The sequence below is a fragment of the Halichoerus grypus genome, chromosome 2 (genome assembly GCF_964656455.1).
Source record: "Halichoerus grypus chromosome 2, mHalGry1.hap1.1, whole genome shotgun sequence".
NCBI classification, from domain to species: Eukaryota; Metazoa; Chordata; class Mammalia; order Carnivora; family Phocidae; genus Halichoerus; species Halichoerus grypus.
The window spans coordinates 195,699,463-195,716,363 of NC_135713.1; the positions used below are offsets into that span (position 1 = coordinate 195,699,463).

General features: G+C 39.9%; 1 protein-coding gene across 15 annotated transcripts in view; it reads right to left on the reverse strand.

Moving 5' to 3' along the window:
- BPTF (bromodomain PHD finger transcription factor) overlaps window positions 1-16,901 on the reverse strand; it is a 146,955-nt gene that overhangs the window by 97,479 nt on the left and 32,575 nt on the right. For all 15 annotated transcript variants that reach the window (XM_078065947.1, XM_078065946.1, XM_078065945.1 and 12 more), the window contains exon 2: window positions 10,933-11,755. In XM_078065947.1, coding sequence (XP_077922073.1) covers window positions 10,933-11,755 — 823 coding nt within the window. The remainder of the gene's footprint in view (window positions 1-10,932; window positions 11,756-16,901) is intronic.

A 16,901-nucleotide genomic window follows, 5' to 3' on the forward strand; every position in this document is an offset into this window, starting at 1 on the left:
AATTCTGAAGAAAGGAGGGACATATTAAGTCATGGATAAATAAATGGGTATCAAAATTATCAAAAATGAAAAAAAAGAATTAATGAATGTTATCTCACTTTGCTTTTTTTTTTTGAATTTTTTTTTTTTTAATTTATTTGAGTAATCTCTACCTCCAAGGTGGGGCTTAAACTCACGACCCTGAAATCAAGAGTTGCATGCACTTCCCACGGAGCTAGCCAGACGCCCCTCATTTTCTGCTTTCAAATCAGCATCTGCTGACATATGAAATTCATATATTGCTTCTGTTAGAAGCTTTTTACAAAAATTGCTGAAAATCATTTTCTTTAAAACCTGCTCTCTATAATGGGTATTTCTGACTTCTTATGACTCAGTGATGACAATAGTTTTATTCCAATTTACAACGTTAAAGATGTCAGAGTCCTCTAATCAAAAAGACTAATAATAAAAGTTTAAAAGGCAATACCATATCAAAAATCTAATTAAGGGACAATATCAAATCAGAAAGCACTTACTGAGCTTTGATTGAGCATAAGAGTTACAGGACAGCCTGGTTCTCTATTTTCTAAAAAATCAATCTTAAGGATTCACTTGTTATAAAGATGTTGAATTCTTTTACTATTTGCTTTTTCCTCTTTACTCAGAAATATCTACAAATTTCAATGAAACAAGAAAAACATTCTGCATAAAAACATTTTTGGGGTAGAAACATAATTTACAAGTGTAAGATTTCAACATGAAAATGAGATGGTATGGGAACAAACTTAATTAAATGGACATTCTGTCCATTTTTTCAAGTAATTCACATACTATTGAAAGGGTTCCTAATAGCTGATTTAATCCATACTGTCATTTGCATAATTTCTATCTAAACAGACTACTTAATTTCAATTTTTTTAAAAAGATTTTATTTATTTACTTGAGAGAGAGTGAGCGAGAGAGAGAGCACAAGCCAGGGGAGAAAGGCAAAGGGAAAAGCAGATTCTCTACCTAGCAGGGAGCCAGATGAGAGGCTGGATCCCAGGACCCCAGGACCATGACCTAAGCCAAAGGCAGATGCCCAAACAACTGAGCCACACAGGCACCCCTTAATTTCAATTTTAATCTTAATTTTCATCTTAAAAGAGAACTCCTTACTTCATATAGCAGAAAGTTCCTCCACCTTTTTTTTTTTTTTTTCTTAAAAGGTCATGGGGCTTGAACTCCCAATCCTGAGATCAAGACCTGAGGTGAGATCAAGAGTCAGACCCTTAACCAACTGAGCCACCCAGGCACCCCAGAAAGTTCTTCCTTTTAATGAGATGACACAAACCTAGTGTTTCCACCAATTAGTCCTGGTTCTGCCTGCTGGAGTTATGTGAAATAAACTTAACACCTCCTCCACACACAGTCCTTCAAATCATTCACAACATCTACAATTTTACTGTTTTTTCTTTTCAGGCCAAACATGCTCAAATACTTTAATCATTTCTTATAGTACATTTTCCAGTCTTCACAACCCTGATATTCTTCCCCTCAATGTCCCTCTACAAATGTGGCACCCGAAAACTATTTTTTATTCTTTTCATCAAAGGTCATACAACACTGACAATTTTTTTCTTCTTGAAGCTATAGAAGGATAAATTTGTTAAAAGCATGAAGTAACAAAACAGAGTGAACTGTTAATGTTTTCAAAGAAAAGTTGTTTTGTTGGTTTTGTTTTTTTTTTAAGTAATGTTTATGCCCAACGTGGGGCTCAAATTCATGACCCTGAAATCAAGAGTCGCTTGTTCTAGTGACTGAGCCAGTCAGGTGCCCCATGAAAAGCTGTCCTAATCCTGTGGACTTAGGCACATTTACATAGTTTATATAATCAAAATTATTTGTTCTAATCATAACAGTGACAAGAGCTTTCCTATACAAATATACATTGATTTGTATATATATTTGGTTTGGGGTTAGAATGTGGTTTCTGTAGAGGCTCTGTTCCCACAGTGCCTGCAATGCTCCTTCTATACACCCAAACTGGCCTGGCTTTCCTAAAGACACTAATCAGCTCAAAGGAGCTCACAGGTGGCAGGGGAAGGCAGGTTGGAATGAAAACATTTGCCAAAAACATAATTAAGAGCAAACATAAATATTATAGGTCTCCATTTTAAAGTTTGTTTGGCTTTTACTCAGGCAAGATAAGTAGGAGGTTAATGACTAACAATAAGCTTCAAGTTTCATTTTTAAACAAACCCACAGAAACTTAAGAGTAAGAAACACTAGAAGTGGGTTGAAAGGATCCCTCCAAAATTCATGTCCACCTGAAACTTAGGATGTGACCTGATTTGGAAATAGGGTCTTTGCCGATATAATTAGCTAAAGATCTTGAGATGAAATCTGGTATTTTTGGGGTGCCTAGGTGGCTCTGTCGGACTCGATTTCGGCTTGAGACAAGATAGGGTCATGAGATCAAGCCCCGCTGAGTCTGCATGAGATTCTCTCTCTCCCTCTCCTACTCAGGCATACACACTCTAAAGTAAATAAATAAATCTTTAAAAAAAAAAAGAAAAAGAAAAAGAGGGGCACCTGGGTAGTTCAGTCAGTTAAGCATTCCACTCTTGATTTTGGCTCAGGTCATGATCTCAGGGTCATAAGACAGGCCCACGTTGGGCTCCATGCTCAGCAAGGAGTCAGCTTGGGATTCTCTCTCCCTCTCCCTCTGCCCCTCCTCCTGTTCTCTCTCTCTCTCAAATAAGTATTTTTTAAAAAAGAAAATCTTAAAAGGAAGGAAGGAAGGCAGGCAGGCAGGCAGGCAGGAAGGAAGGAAGGAAGGAAAGATCATGTATCCTTGTAAGTGGAAGAGAGGACACAGAGAAACACACAGGAAAGGTGATGTGAAGGTGCAGGCAGAGATTCATGAGATCCATCTGTCTATAAGCCAAGAAACGTCAAGGATAGCCAGCGACCACTAGAACTTGGAATAGTCTCCCTGAGAGTCTCCAGAAAGAACTAATCCTGCTGACACTGAGGTTTCAGACTTCTGGCCTTCAAAACTGTGAGAGAACAAATTCCTGTTGTTTTAAGTGACTCTGTTTATGGTAGTTTGTTACGGCAGCCCTAGGAAACTCAGATTCGGGTGCCGGAGAAATGGAGTCCTGCTCTAACAAATACCTAAGAATGTGAAAGCAGCTTTGGAACTGGGTGATGGGAAAAGGCTGGAAGAATTTGGAGGTACTGGATAGAAAAGGCTCAGACCACCTTACAGAGACAGAGGTAGGCAGAGACTGGAATTATGCCGCTAACAAGCCGAGGAATACTTGGGCCACTAGAAGTTGCAAAAGGCAAGAGAGGATTCTTTCCTAGAGCCTCCAGAAGGAGCATGGCCCTGCTGACGCCCTGCTTTTAGATTTCTAGCCCCCACAACTGTGAGAGAATAAATTTCTACCACCTAGTTCGTGGTACTTTATTACTGCAGCCACAAGAAACTAATGCAGCTATGGATTTAGCAGTTAAAGCAACAGCTAAATCGGGCAGCCCGAGTGGGTTAGGAGCATACATTCTGGAGCCAGAATACCTGGGACTGAATCCTGACTCTCCTACTTACTACTAATTGTGTGATACTGAAATTAGTTAACCTCCCTATGCCTCAACTTCTCCATCTGAAAAATGGGGTTACAGTACTTATATCAAATGCTGTTGTGAGGATTAAGTAAGTTCAAATATGTAAAGCACTTAAAACACTGTTGGTGCCTACTGGATGCAATATGCAGAGCTGCTATTATTTTCCTCATCCTATGAAGTATGTGGTATCTACCTTAAAACAAATAATTACAGGGTGCCCGGGTGGCTCAGCTGGCTAAGCGTCTGCCTTGCCTCAGGTCATGATCCCAGTGGGATCGAGTCCTGCATTGGGTTCCCTGCTCAGTGGGGAGTCGGATTCTTTCTCTGACCCTCCCCGACTCATGCGCACTAGTGCTCACGCTCTCTCTCTCTTACACAAAAATAAATAAAAAAAATCTTTTAAAAACCCCAATAATTACACGGGGGAAGGGTGTTTTTGTTTTTTTTTAAAGGAGGTATCTTTTAGGATGCAAGAGGGGAAAGAGGTTCAGAGAGAGAAAGCCGTAAGAAATGGCATACATAGGCCAAGACTTGAAGGATAAGTTAGCCAAAAAGGGTTTTGGATGTTTTAGTTTGGTTTTTATTTATTTGTTTTGAGGGGGTGGGAAGCAAGAGAATTAAACGTACAAAATTAGGGATCTGTGAACTTTCTGTTAAGAGCAAATGGAAGTACCTGAAAGATTTTCAACTTGAGGGAAAAAGAGACCTGATCAAAACTGCTGCTTTAAAAATCATCCAGGGGCACCTCGGCGGCTCAGATGGTTAAGCATCTGCCTTCAGCTCCGGTCATGATCCTGGGGGGTCTGTGACTGAGCCCCGCATGGGGCTCCCTGCTCAGCGGGGAGCCTGCTTCTCCCTCTCCCTCTGCCCTTCTTCCTGCTCAAGCTCGATCTCTCTCTCTCAAATAAATAAATAAAATCTTAAAAAAAATAAAAATAAAAATCATCCAGCTATGGAACAGAAACTAGAACTGGGAAATGGGGAGTTACATATAAATCAGTTTGGAGGCTACTAAAGTAGTCTAATCGAGATGATGCTGGCTTGGATCACGGCAAGGATAGTAAGAATGGAGAGAACCAGATTCAATATTTAAGAGGTAATGAAAAGGTGGGGTTACCTTTACCTTTTCTATAAATTGTACCAAAACATCTACTTAACTTCTTTCATTTGTACCATTCTTCAAATAAAGTAATTTGGTACCCCCCCCCAAAAAAAAAGAAAGAAAGAAAGAAAGAAAAGTAGGTAAGGGGGGGAAGCGATGAGTTCAGTTTTAGACACGCTGTATTTGAGGTGCCTGCAGTGTGGACACGTCCAGGAGACCGTGGGACATACAGAACTGGACCAGGGCAGGAGGCTCACAGATACAGGTCTGATGGCAACTAAGCCAGCAAATAAGCAGGTGACTTTCAGCTAGAATGCGGAGGTATGGGTGCAAACCAGTACAGGTTTAAAAGTATAATTTAATCTATCTGAAAAATGAAAAATAAAAAGATGTTAAGTTTATTTATTTAAATAATCTCTACCCACAACGTGGGGCTCAAACTCACAACCCTGAGATCAAGAGCCGCATGCTCCTCCGACTGAGCTGGCCAGGCGCCCCCCCCTCCAAAAAAGGTTTAAATGTTGTGTTCAAGGTAATTTTATTCAGAATGAATAGTGACACATAAAGGTGCTAATCTAATTTGGCAATTCCTGTTTTACTAATAGTCCCAATTTCAGAGCAAAGAATTGATAAGATGAATGCCGTAACTAAGAAAGATTGGCCTTCTAGGGCGCCTGGGTGGCTCAGTCGGTTAAGTGTCTGCCTTCAGCTCAGGCCATGATCTCAGAGTCCTGGGATTGAGCCCCGCATCGGGCTCCCTGCTCAGCAGGTAGTCTGCTTCTCCCTCTGTGCACTTTCTCTCTCTCAAATAAATAAATAAAATCGTTAAAAAAAAAAAAAAAAGAATAAAAAGGGGCGCCTGGGTGGCTCCGTCATTGGGCTTCTGCCTTCGGCTCAGGTCATGATCCCGGGGTCCTGGGATCAAGCCCCGCATTGGGCTCCCTGCTCGGTGGGAAGCCTGCTTCTCCCTCTCCCACTCCCCCTGCTTGTATTCCCTCTCTCGCGGTCTCTCTCCGTCAAATAAATAAATAAAATCTTAAAAAAAAAAAAAAAAGAATAAAGAAAGACTGGCCTTCTTATATATACTGGATCTCTAAGTTGATTGCTCAGCATTTTGGTTCCTCAGGTAGATTCAGGTAAAAACCTTTCTTTTATTAGATGCTTCACTAACCTATACAAATAACATATTTTTAAATGAGTATCAAATAAAAGCAGTAGCAGAAAAACTTAGTTTCTATAAACTACTAGCATTGCAATTAAAAACTGTTTACTACTGGGGCACCCGGGTGGCACAGTTGGTTAAGCGTCCAACTCTTGGTTTCAGCTCAGGTTGTGATCTCAGGGCTGTGAGATCAAGCCCCAAGTTGGGCTCTGTACTCAGCACAGAGTCTGCATGAGTTTCTCTCTCCTTCTCTACCTCTCCCCCTACACACGCATGTGGGCACATGCTCTCTCTCAAATAAATAAATAAATCCTTTAAAAAAATTGTTCACTACCCCACACTTTGTTTTAGGTATGTCCCCCTTGGGCAATAGGTCCACCAACTCATCATTTTAAGCGTCCAGGGAGAGCATATACCAAATCCCCATACTGTCAACTGAACAATTGACATGACTTCAAAAGTTTCACCAGGAGTCCACATATAATCTACCACAAGAGGGCATCAAACTGAAATTGTTTTAATCCAATTTTTATTTATTTATTTTTAAAGATTTTATTTATTTATTTGACAGAGAGATAGAGAGCACAAGTAGGCGGAGGGAGAGGGAGAAGCAGGCTCTCCGCCGAGCAGGGAGCCGGACGTGTGGCTCGATCCCAGGACCCCAGGATCATGACCTGAGCTGAAGGCAGCTGCTTAACCGACTGAGCCACCCAGCCGCCCCTAATCTAACTTTTAAAAAAATGTAAAATCTTTCTGATTTACTGAAATTATTGACAAGGAACACTTAATTACCACTAACAATGATATTTAAAGTTTTTTGACTTTATAAAAATAACAGTCAAAAATCACAGCATGAAAAAAAGACACCCTTATCTGTCTGAAATCTTCACTAAACTTTGTATACTTTATTATGTATCAAGAAAGGCAATTTCAGGGGCACCTGGATGGCTCAGTAGGTAGAGCATGCAACTCTTGGGGTCATGAGTTCAAGCCCCTCATTAGAGTAGTTTACTTAATAAAAAAATACATATATTTAAAAAAAAAGAAAAGCAATTTCAGGGAATGAATAAAGCTTTCAAAGAAAATAAATCAAATGAATAGTTTCACTACCAAATATAGAACTTAAAGAATTTTACTGTTCAATTTAGAAAAGTAGATTATTTCATCTCATCAATAATGTATCAAAAATCCATCCACAGGTGCTTCAAAGGTGACTTAAGTCCTCTGATGTAATTACAAAGGTTTACACACATTTAACTACATTTAAAGAATCTTCTCTCCTACTTGTCTGAGTTTTGTTTTAAATACTAATACTGATTTATCAGGGAACAGAACTTTTTTAGAATGCCACTTATATTTTCAAAAAGTGTCTTTGTCTCAAATTTTTAAAGATCTCAGAAATATCCAGTCCAGGTACAGCAAAAGTCATTATACTATCTCCACCCACCCCAACCCCCAGTCATAAGCATTGATTTTAACAACTAAAACAATGTAAGTTACAGACATCTCAAGATGATGCCTTGGAAACTAGACTACAGTATAAAATTTGTTAACTGAAAATATTCTTATAAACAGGTTCTGAGAAAAAATTCCAGGTCTCACTTACTAATAGCCACAGAGCCTTGGGCAAGCCCTAGGGCAAGTTATTTAACCTGTCTGAGCTTTAGTCTCTTCATCTATAAAATGCAGACAAAAATAACACGTACATTATTGGGTTTTTGCAAGGATTAATGAAAAAAATGTAAATAAAATGCTTAGAGCACTATGAGGCACATATTAAGTGCTCAATAAATGTTGTTGGCCATTCATTACTAGTCCATCACCTACTGGGGTTCCACCTTCAGGTCCCTAAAACCTAGGCCTAGACCTTACAATTATATTGTAATAAATCTTACAGATGTCAAGGCCTATCGATATTTGGACAAAGCGCCTCTAGAATCTCTCTGGCCCAAAAGGACTAGACGGAGAAGGAAGTGAGAAGCAGGGAGAATAAACATCCCAAAGGATGAGGAAGGGCAGGATAGGGAAGGGAAGTATAGGAAGGGAAAATAGGAGCACAGAATAAATTTCACTTACTTCCTAATTTGTTCACAGCGGACCCGAGGACTCTGAGCCCTTTCGAGAGGACATTTGAGACTGAGTATGAACATGGTCTGTTAACTGCTGAATGTCTATAGAAAAGGACAAGCACCAGGCTCCCTGATGGGCAATGTCACTGACTTTTCACTTAAAATGAAATAGAGCATTAAACTTCAAACCAAAACATGGTTAGAGTGATCTCACGAACTGTAATGACCTTGCCAACAAAAAGCTTCCATGCTACCACCTCCATAGCAAGAGGTCAAAAAGATGGCACGATAAAACACGATGACTAGATATTTGAGAGGTGGGGGGGGCAAGACAAAAATTACACAGATTTTTAAAAATAACTGATCTGGGGCACCTGGGTGGCTCAGTTGATTAAGCATCTGCCTTCGGCTCAGGTCATGATCCCAGGGTCCTGGGATCGAGTCCCACATCAGGCTCCCTGCTCAGCGAGGAGTCTGCTTCTCTCTCTCCCTCTGCCCAACCTGGCTCCCCCGCTCCCCCACTCATGCTCTCTCTCTCTCTCAAATAAAATATTTTTAAAAAATAAAAAATATAAAAATATAAAAATAACTGATCCAAATCAAAAGATGCAAAATATACATTTTAAAACTTCATATACTCTTTCTCTTATCAGTTTCTGAATTAAGGTAATAGACTAAATCCAAACATCTCATTTTGCTCCCTCCTGAAACCCTATCTTAGAACTGCTAAAGAAGTATTTTTTAAAACATTAAACTCACAAGGATAGAGTAAAGAGCAAAGGCAAGAAACAAAATTTGGAAGCAGGAAAGCAAATGGACGAGTGATAACTGCCGTTAGCGGAGCCAAGAAAGCCCAATCCCAAACCAAAAGGGTGACGCTGAGAACCAATAATCACAATCCCCAAAAGACACTAAAAATGGAAAGGGGGGTATCTACAGCAGAGAACTGCTTCAAAGCTGCTTAATGAGCAGATCCCTAGACCACCTATACCCATCCTCTTCAGCCACTAAAGGCTTAGTCTCCCAAAGGAGGTAACACTGAAGTTCTCTGGACTAGGGTACACCAGTCCTCTGCTCAGGTATGAACAAAGGTACTACTGTACGGAAAATCAAACACCAAGGGGCTATACCAGTCAGATCTTCATGCGCCAAGTAGGACACCAGAAAAGGGCTCTCTGGGCCATCTGACCAGCTCAAGAAAAAGGACTAAAAATAGTGAGTGACATCAGTGATGCCCAATAAAATAGGTTAAGAAAATCACCCAGTGGTTAAGCTCAAAACTGATAAGGCCTACCCACTTGCTCAGAGCTTCCAATCAGCTGTGTAATACCACAATGTTAATCAGGATCAGAAAATTATGAATTAATAATCTGAGGATGGAAGAGACCAAAACAAATCCCAGGAAGAAGCAACAGAAGAAACAGAGATTATGCACAGAGGGGAAAACACACACACACACACACACACACACACTCATACACACAAAAGTATCATTAATATCCTCAGAAAAGATTTAAAAAAAAAAAAAAATCCTCAGAAAAGAGAAAAAATTATTATATCCACGAAACACAAACAGGATTTTATTACTTTTTTAAAGGAGGAAGATTCTAAGACCAAAAGAGCTCTTAGAAAAAAAAATATGATAGCAAAAAAGAAAAACTAAATAGTAGGACTGGAAGACTAAGTTAAGGAAATCTAGAAAAACTGAACAACACCCCCATACACACACACACACACACACACTCACTCACACTCCAAAGAAGAACAAAGACAAAGAGGAAAACTGGAGAAAAAAGATAAGAAAATCAGAAGACCAAAACAGGAAGTCCAGTGTTCAATAAAATAATGGCACAAGGTAAATACAACAGGGAAAAGGGGTGGAGGAAGTCCTCAAGAGAAATTCTCAACTGAAGGACTCAACTGCCAGATTGAAAGTACCCACCAAACACCCAGTGGATGAAAAAAGACTCACACGAGGCCATACCACTCTGAAACTGCAAAACACTACAAGCAAAGAGAAGATTCCACAAGCTTCCAGATAAGTCCAAACCAGTCACATACAATCAATGACTGGATTCAGATTTCTCAACAGCAACACTGCAAGACAACAACTGCACAAAAAACTCAGAAGATCTCTGCTTACTCTGTACCATCTTTATAATCAAAGGGTGAGCCCAACTAAGATTCTTATCTCTACCTGGCTTGCTTGCCCAGGTACTGATGAAGTTCCTGCTCTCTTCTCCATGCCCTACTCTGATTTCACCCCACCACAGATTTTCTGATTTGACCTAATTCTGAGAGCTGAAAGAAGGCTTTGAAGACTTCAGAAGCTGAAAATTACAAAGTAGCCCACTACCTTCGATCGTATTTCTACAAGATGTCAAAACCAAGTCCCCACTACAACCCTGCCCAACATCTGACTGAGGTACATGCTCTGCTTTTCCAGACTGCCTCCTAAACTTCCCACTGACCTGCCTGGAAGAGCCCCTTAAAAACTCTCAGAAAAGCAGAAGCCTATGAACATGAGTCTGTTGAGCTTGTCTTTTCCTGCAAGACTACAACTAATAATGACAAAACTGATCTTTCATAAGACAGCCGGTTTGTTCTTGCCAGTCCATTTTACGTACAGATATAGCAAAACTAAAAAGAGAGGCAAGAAAATCTTAACACCAAAATTAGGGTGGAGATTACCTCAGGATAGACTGTAGGGAACATAACCAGGGAAGGGCCCACAGTGGCATCTGCCTTGTAATAATTCTAATTCCTACCCCACCAGGCAATTAATAGACTGGTGTATAATTTGCTTTTTTTCATAAATTGTTTTCTTTCTTTGTAATTTAAGAAACTTTTAATGCATTTATTTCTTCAAGTTAGAAATTATGTAACTATGTAACTCATTATTAAATCACAAAAGTTTATATTACATCAGCAGCATGGCTCTGTTATATCAGTCATGAAGGAAACTGGCTTAATTGTAAATACATACAAAAATTAAGACCAGATTTACTTACATTATGAGTCTTCGGTTCAGGAACCAGTATTTCCTCCGACTCCTGTCATACCCAATAGGCTCATGTCGAATATACGGTTTGTTTTTTTGGATTTCAGCGACACAGTCCGTCACACCGGGCACCTTGTGAGCTACACACACTTCACACTGCCACTCGTCCTCTGGCACCTCCTCGAGAGGTGGCTTCACACACTCCAAATGGTATACTGCTGAACACGTCTCACAGCAAAGCAAATCCCCGAGTTTGTGACAAACCCGACAATGGTCGTCATATTGGATCACCCCTTCAGACATCAATTCCTCACGAGCAATATTTGTGGTAAGAAACTGATCGACTAAGAACTGCAGAACTTTGATTTTGTTCTCTACTGGTCCGTAAGGATAGTCCTCTGCTTCTTGGTAAGGAAGAACATGATGGTACTCCTTGTCACTCTCACAGTACACCCGCAGCACCTCTGGCCACGTCATCCCATCTATGAAATACAGCGTGGAATTGACGCTATCTTTCAGATCAGCAGGCCCAAAGGTAGTATTGGAAGTGTCTTCTTCACGCAAAACCGCTTTCAAAAGCACAACGTGCATCTCCGCCATAAGTGTGCACTGCTCTTGACTCACCAGAGCTGCACAGAAGTCCTCAAAGCGAAAAGGAGATAACCTTAAAACAGTGCCAAAGTTCCGCAGTACCTCATAAATGGCAATAACATTCATTATATGCTCATTAGGCACCATTAAATCCTCAGAGGACTTGGGAAATTCAAGGGGTGGGATGTCTTTTTCTTCCAATATCGGAGAACGAGGCCGATGTACTCTTGGTTTTCGCCTACCTGTAAAGAAAGAAACGGCACAATTACAAATCAGTACATCGTTTCTTTTTAAAAAATATTTAAGTAATCTTTACACCCCCAGAGGGGTTCAAACTCACAACCCTGAGATCAAGAGTCACATGTTCCTCCAACTGAGTGAGCCAGGTGCCCCACAAATCAGTACATCATTTCTAAAAACTAAGAGTTTTCTAGTTTTTCCTATCTGGACATATACCTCAAAAAATAGATAAGCATACTTCTATTTTTCTAGTAACTGTCAAGTTAAAATAATACCAATAAGTAATGATTTAGCTCTAATTTTTAAGTCTATAAAAAATCTGAATTCGAAGTTTTCCCATTATATTACAAACTACAAGTAAAAAATTTTCAATTATAATCAGCTCTCAATTATCTAGAGGGGTTGACTGGTGTAGAGGTAACCATGATAAAAAATAACTGTGTTTATGAAAGATCTGAAAAGAACATAAATGAGAAAAAACATCCCCATGTAAGATAAGAGGCACAACAGAGCTCATACTGTGGCTGCTGCGATACAGAAATGCCTCTCAACAACCAGACAGGAAGTTCTCTGGTGAAGCACCCCTTTTCCTCTGCCAGAAATGCTTCCTGAGAGCCACGTATCGGGGGAGTTCCACAGTGAAGCACAAAGTTAGGACTGAAACAGAAAGGAAGGAGGAAGTAGGAGAGGACAGTCCCAGTGCTGGGAGAAGGAAAAAGAGAGGTTCAGGTAGGAAACAGACAACAGACTACGTATATTTTTTAGCAGTCAGTTAAACAACTGTAGGCGCCTGTTCCCCAATTTATGAGATGTGATGTCCAAGAATATATAATGTATGCATATAAATGTATCAATATTTAGCACATTTGAGAACTTTGTACCAAACATAGATACTTTTAATTCTCTGAATGAGTCTATGAGGTATTTTAATAAGCCCTGCTATATAAATAAGAAAACTTGTTGAAAGAAACAAGTTTATGGAGTGCCTCGGTGGCTCAGTTGATTGAGCATCTGCCTCTGGCTCAGGCCATGGTCCCGGGGTCCTGGGATCAAGCCCCGAGCTGGGCACCCTGCTCAGCGGGAGGCTGCTTCTCCCTCTCCTGCCCGCTTGTGCTCTCTCTCGCTATCTCTGTCACTATCTGTCTCTCTCTTTCAAATAAATACATAAAATCTTAAAAAAAAAAAGTTAAAAAAAAGGAAGAAACAAGTTTCTCCTAAATGGCTATGCCTGTATTACTATTATTATCATTATTATACTTTCCAATGATGTTTACAGAATAGGAAATGTATTTTTAAATATGAGAAGTAGGGATGGATGCCTGGGGCGCCTGGGTGGCTCAGTTGTTAAGCATCTGCCTTTGGCTCAGGTCATGATCTCAGGGTCCTGGGATCAAGCCCCGCATCGGGCTCCCTGCTCAGCAGGAAGCCTGCTTCTCCGTCTCCCACTCCCCCTGCTTGTGCTCCCTCTCTCGCTGTGTCTCTCTCTGTCAAATAAATAAATAAAATCTTAAAAAAAGAAAGAAAGAAATAGGGACGCCTGGATGGCTCAGTCAGTTAAGCACTGCCTTCGACTCAAGTCATGATCCCAGGGTCCTGGGATGGGAGTTCTGCATTGGGCTCCTTGCTCAGCGGGGAGCCTGCTTCTCCCTCTGCCTGCTGCTCCCCCTGCTTGTGAGCACGCTCTCTCTCTCTCTCTCTCTCTGACAAATAATTAAATATTTTTAAAAAACAAAAAATAAAATAAATATCAGAAATAATTCTAACAAAATCAATTAACATTAAATTCATTTTTGTACAATTAACTTTTATCAATCATGATTTTGGGTTACTGGTAAACTCTTTTAACTACCTGCTCCCTCCCCCATTCCTGAGCCCTCACTTCTGGCTTTGTCTCATTATCTGCACACTAAAAGGGTGTATGGTATAAGGAGAAAAAAGTATGTTAAAGAATATAAAAGGCCAAGATATTTTAATTTATACATGCACACCCAATATTCATTCACTGAAAAGATTTTCCAAATAAAAATATATCCATTACTTTCTGCAGAAAAAAGTCCAAGGGATCACCCTGGGCCAGACATTGCTGGTGAGCCTATATAGCGAGAAAGGAGTCTACACCTTGGCAAACTTCACAGAAGTGACACCATCTACACAGATGCAGTTTTCACAGATTCAATTAAATCACAGAATCACCATGATAGTAAGCATCATGATGGGTAATCCAGTCCATTTTACTGTCTCCTGGAAATTATTTAGGACTTACTACATAAATATAAATGAGAAAGGAATAAAAGGAAGACTAAACCTAGAGGAATTCCCTCAAATAAGAGAAGAAACACAAGTCAGCAGAGACAAAAGTGCTTATAGAAACAGTCCCTGCATTCCTTTCAGATGTTTATGCAAAATGCTGTCAAAGAGCATCCAAGTAAAGCATCACAGAAGGCAAGGCTGGAAAAGCAGTTCTAGGACCAGGAGAATGCAGATGTCCTTACATGTTAGGTTTAGGAGTCTGTATGGCAGTACTTTACACTGGCAGTAATGAGGGTTGTTACAGGTTTTCTGAACAGGGCAAAGGGTAGAATGTTCCAGAGAGACTTCTCTGGCTTCACTGTATAGAATGAAACCAGAAGCAGGGCATCTTCTGCAATTAACCCTAAGATGAAGACTGGGATTCAGTGAGAACTGAATGGCTGTGAGAACAACAAGAAGATGGATACAAGTGACCTTACTAAGAAAGAAATCAACAGGTGTGGAATATACCACCCCCACCTTGAGATGTAACTCCATAGGTTACCATTTCCTTCAAAAGCTTTTCTAACCTCCCCAGGCTCTTCTGAATTCCCATAGCCTTCTTCAAACCATGTTATCTTATTATAATTTACCTTTTCATGGTATCTACTCCATCTCCCCAGCTGAACACCTAACTCTTATGCCAAAGAGAATCTGGCATATTTCTTTTATTAGTATTTGCCCAGCATCATTCCCTATAGAGAATTTCCCTTCCCCCACACCACGTGATTCTGCTGAGGCCCCCCAATCACAGTATTCCATCTCCTCATCACTGGCATGGAGATATGACCCAGGGCAGCCCAGCAAGACTCTTTGCCCGGCATTTTACTTTCATCTGTTAAGTGAGAAGTGCTCTGAAGCCCTTTCTTTCCATGAAGGAGGCCAGAGCTGTCCGTGGCTAACCCATCATGGAAGAAGGGAATAAGGATGATGGACAGAAACAGAAGTAAGATATAAGTACTGATAATTCTTAAGCCCTTGGTGGAATGTATCCCTCAGTTCTCACAGCTCCAGAAACCAAAACCATTTCCCTTGCGCTTAAGTCAACATGTTGGTTTTCTATCACTTGCAAGTAAGAGTACTCATTAAAAAGTATCTGACACTGTATCTAGTAGGCTTTTTATAATAAGAAACACAATAAATTACTCTTTAAAGTCTATCAGTGAAAGCAGTTAATGTTAAAAAAAAAACTGCTGATAGTAATCTATGTGTAAAGCAGTAACAGAAATACTGTCTAAATTTAATGTCTACTTTTATTTTTTTAGTTATTTTTTTAGAGGGGGGAGAGTGGCAGAGGGAGAGGGAGACAGAGAATCTTAAGCAGGCTCCATGCCCAGCGCAGAGCCCAATGCAGGGCTTGATCTGATGACTCTGAGATCATTACCTAAGCCAAAATCAAGAGTCGGACACTTAACCCATCGAGCTACCCACATGCCCCTAATGTCTAAGTTTAAAACATCAGCTTTCATACATTCTGAAAGATTTTGGATAACCATTGTATAGATCTGATCTTTAACAGTTCATTTAACTTGATATTTATAAGCTAAAGTCTGTTCATTTTCTGTTGGTATTAGAGGTAAAAGGACAAAAAGGCCCATAAATTCTACATTCTACACATCTAGCTGGAAACCACAAAATAGCTTCTGTTCAAAGTATGACTATAGTCATATACATACTGAAAGTGTGAGCACTTTTGAAAGTTAACAGTAAATATAGGTCAGTTCCCTCTGAAGCATTATTGGAAAAGTATAAATTGTTTCAATTTTTTAAAAGGCAATGTGGCAGATCTGAATGTATAACCCTTTGACCCGACAATTCAACCTCTTAGAATTTATCCTACAGATACACACACACACACACACACACACACATATTTAAGTACAAAAAAATTTAATGCAACAGTTTGTAGAAGTCGAAGTTTTGTGTTTTTTTCTTTTTAACCTAAATATACATCAATACTTAAATGGATTATGAATTATGATTATCTACACAATGTAATCCAAACTAGCAGTTGAAAAGAACAATGTAAAATTCATATATCGGAAATGAAAAATCTTAAAGATACATTACTAAATGAAGAAAAAAGCCAGTAATGGAGAAAAAAGAACAATGAATAGAAAGTCAATGAGGGGCACCTGGCTGGCTTAGCTCATGGAGCATGAGGCTCTTGATCTCAGGGTTGTGAGTTCAAGCCCCACACTGGGCATAAAGCTTACTTAATTTAAAAAAATGAAAAGAAAAAAAAAAAAGAATGTCATTGAGAAAAGAAATTAGAAACAAAAGGAAAAAATAAGGAGGGAACAAGGATAATATATATATATATATCTAAGAAGTCATTTAAGAATCTTCTTAGGGACACCTGGGGGGCTCAGTTAAGCATCGGACTCTTGGTTCTGGCTCAGGTTGTGATCTCATGGGTTGTGAGATCCAGCTCTGCCACAGCCTCTGCACTCAGCAGGGAGTCTGCTTGAAGATGCTCTCCCTCTGCCCCTCCCCCTGCTCGCACCTGCACGCGCACACACACTCTCTCTCTCTCTCTCTCTAAAATAAATAAATAAATCTTAAAAAAAATCTTTTTAGGGGCGCCTGGGTGGCTCAGTCGTTAAGCGTCTGCCTTCAGCTCAGGTCATGATCCTGGGGTCCTGGGATCGAGCCCCACATCGGGCTCTCTGCTCAGCGGGAAGCCTGCTTCTCCCTCTCCCACTCCCCCTGCTCATGTACCCTCTCTCGCTATGTCTCTCTTTGTCAAATAAATAAATAAAATCTTTAAAAAAAAAAAAAAAATCTTTTTAAAGCAGTTGTTTCTGAGACCTGCGGGGACAGAAAAAAACTATTTTTTTTACTTTTTTTACATTTTTC